Here is a 9,059-nt window from a genome sequence, read left to right as displayed (position 1 = left end):
AATCCCACCATCAAACGCTCAGGTGTATATTAAAGGACAGGTTCACATTTTTATCTCATGTGCTCCATATGTACAGCTTCCATTAAAAGCAGACTGAAACTAAAGACAAATCTTAAAAGATTCAAAAATAATTTGCATTTAAAGTTTCTGATTTTACAGAAAACTGACACTAGGAGGTTATAACTGTTGATTTTTTATTTCGAAATGTATAAATGATATCTTACTGAGCTGCTAAAGGGATATTTGTAAAAGAAAAAATATTCTCATGCACACCAGATGTTCATCCTCTCTTTCCTCAATAGATTCTTTTTATGCTGGTGTGTTTGCCAATGTTGTCTCTCTTTTTTTTGGATCCATTGATTACCATTTTCTTTTTCATTTTTATTCATTTTTTCTAAAAATTTCTACATTTTTCCTCTCACTTTTTATTATTTTTTTATCTTTTTTTTTGTGAAGCACCTCTAGATTTTTATCTTGAGGTGCTTCACAAAATATTGTTTCTTCTTCTTCATATAGTATCCCACACAAAATACTGTCTGGTAATCATGAGATATTATCAAGTGCACACAAGATAAAAAATCCAGTGTGCATGAGATAACCCTCTGTGCTCACGAAATGATATGCAGTGCTCACGAGATAATTTCCAGTGCTCGTGAGATGATATCTGGTGTTCGTAAAATAATATTCAGTGCTCGCTAGATACTATCTGGTTCTCACATCCGGTGCTCACAAGATAATATCTGGTGTTCATGAGATAATTTTCATTGTTCGCGAGATCATTTTCCAGTGATCGCAGGACAATATCTGGTACTCACATCCAGTGCTCACGAGACAATTTCTCGTGCTCCCGAAATAATGTCCGGTGCTCACAAGATAACAGCTGGTGCTCACGAGAGTTTCCAGTGCTAGCGAGATGATATTTGCTGCTCACATTTGGTGCTTACGAGATAATATTTGGTGCTCACAAGAAACTGTTTTCTTTTTAAACCAATGTCCCTTTAGTGGCTCAGTAACATCTTAATGAATGTGTGTTACATATGATGTTTAATTCTGCTTTATTTATATAGCATAACATTTTTCAAGAAACATTTTTAGTTGTATTTTTTTGTCTTTAAAATGTTTTCCTAGAGAAATTTCAGTGCAAGAGATGAGGAATAAAGTCAAGGTTCTCTAGAAATGTGAGCTCAAATTCTACGAGTCGGCAATAAAATAAACAAAAACAAAAAATCACAAAAATAAAGTAAATCTGTCCTTTAACTGAGCATGTTTGAGAGGCTGATTGAGCCATTTTGCTAGTTTTCTGTTTACAAAGTCAAGAGGCTGAAACCAATCTTGTAGAAAAGACGGACTGAGACTTTAGTAGAAAAGGTTCCACGTGATGTTGGGATGTCTGTGTGGTGGCCAGAGCTGAGCTGTTATATTACAATGAAGACGGTCAGTTTAAAAATTTTAAAGTTGTTTTTTCCCCTCAAATTGAGTCTTGAACAAGAAATAAAAACAGCACCTTGTGTGTTTACGAGAGCCGATCACTCTGAATACAGCTCTGGTACCACAGAACAGAAACACATCAACTAGAGAAGGAGGCACTTCATAAGAGGATGATGATGATGATGATGATGATGATGACACTTTGGTTAAAAGGAAGTAAAACATCAGATGGCACATCTGCATGAGTATCACTGATTCTAACTTGTGCATCAAATACTAACCGACTGATCTCCAAGCTCGCTTACACTTCTCTGGTTAGAAATCCATCTAACACGCAGCCTAAATAATTGATCATCTAATTGTTCTTTACCATCCACCCATGTCCCTGTGTTACTCAGTCATCCGCAGATCTCCCCCTCTCTATAAAATATCTTTCAGTCTCTATCTCCACCCACCCCCTTCTCTCACTTTTCTTCCTGCTTCATCTTCCGTGTCTCAAGAGTATAAATGCTTTCAATATTTAATATCTGAACAGCAATGACGTGGCGTTCGCAAAGAATCAGTCCAGTAGTGATAACCGTCGTTCCAGTGGTGCATGAGATTCAAAAATAAAATCTAACAAAACAAAAAATGGGGGATGAGTAAGAATGAGTTCTAGTGCAAACCTAAGGATTTTGTTAAAAACAATCTGGATGTTCCAGTTATATAAACAAAATAACCAATGAGTAAACAAAGAATTTGTTTTAAGAAATTCTACAATGTGACAAAAACCGATGGTTTTGCTTTTATAGTCTTTCGTTCCATTCGATTCAAGAGTCCAAATGAACAGGAAACATCTTTAGGAGCTACAGTTTGCTTTACCTTATGGCGTGTTTTCTTTGCATTTGTCCAAAGAAATCTAAAGCAAGTTTAATTTGGAGGTTATTAGGCCAGACTTTAGCCACTATCTTCCTACTTTTTAACCTCCTAAATGTCCCACTCTGGGCTAAGAGCTACACGTTTGTTAGGCTATCGTTCTGTTGTAGGATGCAACAGCAGCACCAGGAGGAGCTCTGAAGTCAGTAAAAGTCACTCTGCATCACACAGCTTCATGTTTGTCAGGATGGAGCTTGTATGGCACACCACTGGTGTGTGTGTGTGTGTGTGTGTAAATATTGCTAGTTCTGGTGCCTCTTCATGTGCAGGGCGAGGTGGTCGGATCTGGAGAAAGAGCGGGAGCAGACGGCACACTGAAAGGGTTTGGCGCCGGTGTGTTTTCGGTAGTGACGCGTCAGCTCGTCCGAACGGGCGAATCGCCAGTCGCAGCTGTCCCACGTACACCTGTAGGGCTTCTCACCTGCAGGATGAGGAGAACACAACCAGTGAGTTCCCTGATGAGCTGAACCTCTTCACCAAAGCACCAAACAGAGCTGTGTTTGTGTGCACACACTCTTTATGAAAACAAACTAATTCACTGACTTAAGTGATTCATACAGTCAGGTGGAGAAACTAGGAAAACAGGCTTTGCTGAAGATTCCAGTTGTCTGACAGCATATACAGTCATAACACTGTCACTCACAGGCATTTATCAATGCAACACTAATACTGTGCAAGTTTCTCACGGCTGGCTGGTCTGTATTGTCTGTCTTTGCTTCTGGCATCTGGCTGGTTTCTTTGATGGCTTTAGACTGTTTGTCTGTCACTCTGTCAATCCACGCCTCCAGCTGCAGGCGTTCTGTTAAACTAGTGTGACCTCCCTCTTTGAGGGACACCACTACTAACCAAGACCTGAAGTGCAACTTTTTAAACAAACACCTGTTTCAGTTTACTGGACAAAAATACAATGTGATCTCATCTTCTTGTTTGATTATTTTACTATCACCTTCCAGGACATGGGCTGTGTTTCATTAAGAAGCAGGCCTGGTAATATTAATTATTTAATAAACATAAACATAAATTCAACAAAAACATCATCCCTTCTTTTTAATAGAGATCAAGTAGAAACAGAATAAAAATATCCAGAAATGTGTGACCAGGATTTTTAAATCATGCATTTCTTTAGAGTAAATCTCAAGATTAAACATTCTTTAATTAAAAAAAGACAACACACACACACACACACATGCATGCATGAATGTACCCACACATATTAGAATAAAAGCTCATAAGGAGATCAGCATATTTAGCATGACCACAGCAAAAAACAACAACAGCCAGTTTAACAGTCCCAATAGAGCACGGCAGTGGTAGTGCCATGATTTGGAACTGCAAAAAGATGCTGAAGAGATTATATTTGAAGAGTTAATTTTGAAAAAGAGATATCCCCAATGAGAACAGTAAAAAGCTTGATCTGGCTTCAACCTGACTTCACACCATTAAGGTGGTATTTTACAGAAAACACTAAGCGCTCAAGCAAAGGGCGGCTAAAAACAACAAGTTTGTGAAGGATGAATATCTCTCCAAAGATCTGAGCAACAATGGCATTCCCCAAACTTAGGATGATTGAGCTGCACAAGAACAAATTAAGAGAAAAGTTAGAAAAGATTTGAATCTCACGAGTCCCGGTTCAATTAGATTCTAGTTTTAAGCATAGATTAGAAAATCCTCCAATAGGCCGATCCGCTCCAGTCTGGATTTACAGATGGAGTGCATTTGTTGTAAACATGAACAAACTTTGTTTTGTTGTTTTTTGTTTGTTTTACTTCAACCTTTTTTCTAAATGAACACAAGTTTCACTAAAACAACCATAAAAATATGTAACTGAATAAATAATAATTGCCAAACTAAAAAACACACCTGAAATTGAATGCAATAAGAGGAGACAGTAAAAACACAGAAAATAAAGAAAAGGGGAAGAGTGAATCAAACAGAAACACACACACACACACACACACACAATCAGGGTAATGGATGTTGATGGAGATTAGAGTGGGAACTCCCACTGGGACCCAAACGCATTAGGAATCATCTCATACAGATTACAGACAGGTGTGTGAGGAAGTGTGTTTGTGTGTGCCAGTGTGAATAAGACAAATAGAATGAGTAACAAAGACGGAAATAAAAATAAAAAAATAAGGGGGGGGGGGGGTACAACTGAAGGTAGAAGCATGACACAAAAAAAGGATGATTAGATGAATGAAAGGGATCGAGGGAAGAAAAATCACTGAGTAGAGCTGCAAGAACAGAGGATATGTAGCTGCTGCTGCTATACAACCATTTCCATGTTGTACTCTCATCCTGTGGTCTGTAATAACTGCAATAACCACAATCAGCCCGCGGCATGAATGATACCAGATCTAATTGTCGTGTCATGTTCTCAATCCTGAAGTGCACTGAACACAAACAGCGACGTCCCTGAACAAGTTGTTCGGATTCATAAAAAAGAACAAAACACACAATTCAAAGAGAGAAGAGAGAGTTTATGTGTACTTCAAGATGAGTGAGGAATGTGTGGATATCAACAGAAGCTTTGTTTTGATAGCTGGAGTGAGGTGGGGCCCAACACCTAAGCACTTGTTTGTTGACTTTACTCCTCCAAATGGTTCAAATATAAATGTGGAAGGAGGACACAGAGATAAAAGGTAAACGAAGATGAAAGAGAAAAGAGAGCTTCAAGTCAAAACGAACCTTGAAACAAGACGAGCTCATATGTTTGCATCTGCAGTAAACATAATGATAAAAGCATAAAAAGTAAAATAAAATAAAAACTAATTCCAGAAAAGCATTTTTTTTTAAATCTGGTAACATGACTCTGAGAAAGGTGGCACCACATGTCTTGAGCTGACCACATAGTCTGAGAGTCATCTCCTGGCACAAGTGTGTCACTTCCACCTGTTTTGATGGAATAGTATATTGGGCAGAGGATGGGAATGGGGATACATTTACACACACATGCCAAGAACACAGCTCTCTGCCTAGTAACACGGTGCCAGTGCAGATACTGAAATCCGAGTCCGGTGGGCAATGTCTTTTTCTTTTTACTTTGATTTCAGGAAGATCTTACCCGTGTGTGTCCTGAGGTGGGCTTTCAGATGAGACGACTTGGTGTAGACCTTCTTGCAGCCTGAGGACAGACGTGGAGATAAACACAAACAGCTTAGACCAAATAATCTGCATGTGTCAGATATGCATTTACCCAATAAACCGAGCTGTGGTATGCAAGAAATTCAAACTAATGAAACACAGAAGCTCCCTGGAATGAAAAGCAGTAAACGGTTCGTAGAAACTCAAAAAACGGGGACGCCTGCGCTCAAAGCGTTTAGCTTTAAAAAATTTCTGACCGAGTCCCCTGACTGACTCAATTCTGCATGTCAGAGTACTAGTAAAGATACTTGTGTGAAAGGTGGATTTGTGGAAATGATGGATCTGCTTCTTCTCACTATGAAAGGAAAAAAAAGTTAGACGTGTGCAAGCACGATCCAGGAGCTCGCCCTAAGCCCGTTTTACATGCTGCCACAGGCTAGTTACCACTGCATGTTCTACAAGTAGCTGCACATCGAACAGTCATGGGTTGTGTGCAAAGCATTATTATTTTTTTTATTTACAATAAAAAATCGTTTGATCTGAGATTGCTATCTAATGTTAAATGCAAATGAGTGTGGGGGGAAAAAACAGATAAAAGTGACCAAATGATCTTTCATTACACAATCATTCCTGTGATGATTTAGACACCACAAGAGTGTGTGGGAGCTCCGGGCTGCGAGTGACACAAGCGTTTCTGGAGCAGTGATAAATGCGAAGTACTTTTCAGACCTTATGGTTAAGTTAAGTCTAGTGTTCAGACAATATTATAATATTGCAATTACAGTAGAGCGTGCTACAGGCACGGTAACCCAGGAGTCTGGGAAAGTTGCTCAAAACAAAACATGTCATTTCAAAAAAATGCATGGGAGTCTTGAAATGAATCTGGCTGCTGTAATGCTGACCTTTCTGAGTGACCAAATGTCAACCTGACCACAGTGCAGACGTAAATGAAGAGCAACACACACACTACAGCAGAAACTATCAGCATACACACACACAGCAGCAGTGGCAGGTGTGTGTCGTTTCCTCTAACCTGGGTAATCACAGTGGTGGATCCGGCGCTTCTCCAAGTCTGGATTGTTCCTCCGATTGTAGCGGACAGGCCCGGGGTTCTGCGTTGTGGCTGCTGCCGATACTTGTGGAAGGACGGGAGCTGGACCTTGGGGTGGCGCGGGACCTGCAGAGACGGACAGGGCGAAAGCGCCGGGACCCTGGCCGGGTCCGAGTCCCGGGGAGGTGCCTGCCAGCTTGGATGCGATAGTGGCTGCATATGAAGGCGGAGGGGACATGGTGTGGAGCAGCTCCTTCTGCCTGTCGGGGCTGCCCGGCTCAGAATTTGGCGGAGAGGGCGGTAGGTAGGGGACCTGCTGCTGCAGGAATTGGTGGTGTGGCTGATTGTGGGTATGCGTGTACGCCCCACCACCAAGACTGCAGTAAGGGGGCTTCTGCTCTCGTTGGGAAGAAGCAGCTCCTGGCAGATCTTGGAAAGGAGTGGGCTGGATCTCTTGCTGCTGAGCTTCCATACCAGTGCTGTGGTGATGGTCCAAGCCAGAGTTCAGGAGATGAAAAAGCGAGCCGCTGTTATCATGGTGGAGACCATGCTGCTCGAACTGGGACATTTCCTGTTTGACAAACACTTCTGGCATTGAGTCGTCACCGTGGCCTCCTCCTGACTGGTTAAAAACACTGATGAAGTCTGGTAACCCCGTTAATGTCATGTTCATGGCTGAGGTTTCCATGGTGATATTGCCAGGGCCATGCCTGGATGTGCTGCAGCTACCTGTGGGTGTATTGTTGGGGCAGTGAGGTTGTAAGTTGTGGGAGAAACACGAGGACACAGTTTCGGTTTTGATTTGTGTGAGGCCAGCGTGACTCTGGTGGCGAGGGGGCCGCGCCTGCTCACAGGAGCCCATCCGCTGATAGGACACATCTGGGAGGTAAAGATTCATGTTGAGGGTGTAGGGTGCCCCGTTGTGATCATCGCCGAAGAACTGATCCACTGCAGACGTGCCATCTCTGTGCGACTTGTGCTGGCTGGCTGCATGAAGTGGAAAGGAAGGAGGCTGAGGGGACAGATACCTGTCCATCTCACACTTTACCTGAGGAGAAAAAAAAATCATAACTCAAACCTAATAAAACTCAAGTTGCACTTGCAACAAGCTCATGGGAGCATTTAGTGGAGACAAAAGTTTGATAGGATAGTCACGGCTAAAACATTTATCAAGTAGTCATCAATAGGCAGCTGCAACATTCCCTTCCTGCCTGTCAAGCTGAACCCAGGAACCTTCCCTCCAACTGTTAGCAGACATCACCACAGTTTGTTGTAAATAAAGACCTAAATCCTGCACACAAAACAGGTATTTTGCAGCTATTTTTCAATCCAGCACTGCATAAGAGCCGTTTTTTCATTCTATACTATAAAAGTTAGATAAGCCCTGCAGCAAAGGATGAAACAGCATCATGAAAGGCAGCGGGGAAACACCCATGTCTCCCTGTCCTCTGCAGCAGCAACAGCAGTCTGGGGATGGGCTGCTATTTGAGGCTTCTGATCCTACCAGCTGTTTAACTGACTTCTATCCTCTGATGCACAAGTTTCCTTCCAACTGGGGACAGAAGTTGCCGGGACATTTCTGTCCGAAGCTGGAGTCAGTTGTCGTCAGCGTGGTATGATGGTGTGAGCGCGCGTCAAAGGGGGAGCCCAACAACTGGTGACCAACTGGCAGTGCTGGCACACAAAACATGCGGTGAATGCACGCAGGACTCACCGGGCGCGCATCCAGCCGTTTATTTTATAGCCGAAAACAGTGTTGCAATTGCGTTTTAAAAAAAATCTAGTGAAGATCAACATCACGCAGCGACGCCAGAGATGGATTTTGGAGGCCAGCGAAGCAACAACCTGATCCCAAGCCTGTCTGCCACGCCCATTCAAAGAAACAGCATGTGAAACTGATTTTTGACATCTTTACCTGTGTGTACTCATTCTGCTCGGCCTTCTCCGTGTCGGATATCTTGCAGTCCAAGCCGAACAGCGCTGAGTCCTCCAGAGAGAATCCAGCGGGCATAGCCGCCTTCTGCAGCGGATAGAAGGGGTCCTCCTGCCCGCGGCTCATCGTCAGTGTTGCTGCCATGAAGCTCCGACGCAGCAAGCCTGAAACGGTCGATTCTCTCTCTCTCTCTGGTCCTCTCAAGCAGAAAGCAGGATCAGGCTGCCACGGTGAACAGAGGAAAGAGACCCGAAGAGGCGCGGTGCGTGTCGCGGAGTAATTAATGTGTGCCTGTCGGCAACATCTCCTTCCACTTGTTCCATCCCTCCGGCCCGCAGACAGTTTTCTATCTTCCCATGCAGGGCGGAGCGGCCCAGTGTAAATACAGAGCACGCGCCGCCCACTGGAAACCGTCAAAACGCTTTGATTATTCATTCACCGGCCACCGCCCTGCGCTCCCATCTAAATACATTAACAGCCTCGTAAAGTGCGCACGAGAGGCCGGAAAACATCGGGGGCTCCTGCTAAAACACTTTCCCCCGTTTTCTCACGCAACTTTGAGCAAAAACACAAAATTACTTATGTATTTTTTACTTGCATTATTATTTTACCGCAACATAAACATAGAAATATCAACAATCTTGG

The 9,059-nt window shown here is 42.9% G+C and overlaps 1 protein-coding gene across 1 annotated transcript; it reads right to left on the bottom strand.

Moving 5' to 3' along the window:
• Positions 1–1,775: 1,775 nt before the first annotated feature.
• klf5a (Kruppel like factor 5a) lies at positions 1,776–8,971 on the bottom strand. Its single transcript, XM_015944818.3, has 4 exons — positions 8,397–8,971; positions 6,464–7,529; positions 5,411–5,470; positions 1,776–2,764 (listed from the first exon to the last, which is right to left on the bottom strand). Exons 1-4 carry the CDS (start codon positions 8,847–8,849, stop codon positions 2,586–2,588), a joined length of 1,758 nt encoding a protein of 585 aa, XP_015800304.3. The 5' UTR covers positions 8,850–8,971; the 3' UTR covers positions 1,776–2,585.
• Positions 8,972–9,059: the final 88 nt, after the last annotated feature.

Source organism: Nothobranchius furzeri, chromosome 12 (assembly GCF_043380555.1).
Source record: "Nothobranchius furzeri strain GRZ-AD chromosome 12, NfurGRZ-RIMD1, whole genome shotgun sequence".
Classification (NCBI taxonomy): Eukaryota; Metazoa; Chordata; class Actinopteri; order Cyprinodontiformes; family Nothobranchiidae; genus Nothobranchius; species Nothobranchius furzeri.
This window is presented reverse-complemented; position numbering and strand designations above follow the sequence as displayed.

Bases quoted from the DNA above. Each gene is read 5' to 3' on its own strand.
- klf5a (XM_015944818.3), bottom strand. From the start codon at position 8,849: ATGAATAATCAAAGCGTTTTGACGGTTTCCAGTGGGCGGCGCGTGCTC. The intron at 5,471-6,463 runs GTTAGAGGAAAC...GTCTGTCCTCAG, and splicing joins CCACCACTGTGATTACCCAG to GCTGCAAGAAGGTCTACACC. The intron at 2,765-5,410 runs GTAAGATCTTCC...CTCATCCTGCAG, and splicing joins CCACCTCAGGACACACACGG to GTGAGAAGCCCTACAGGTGT.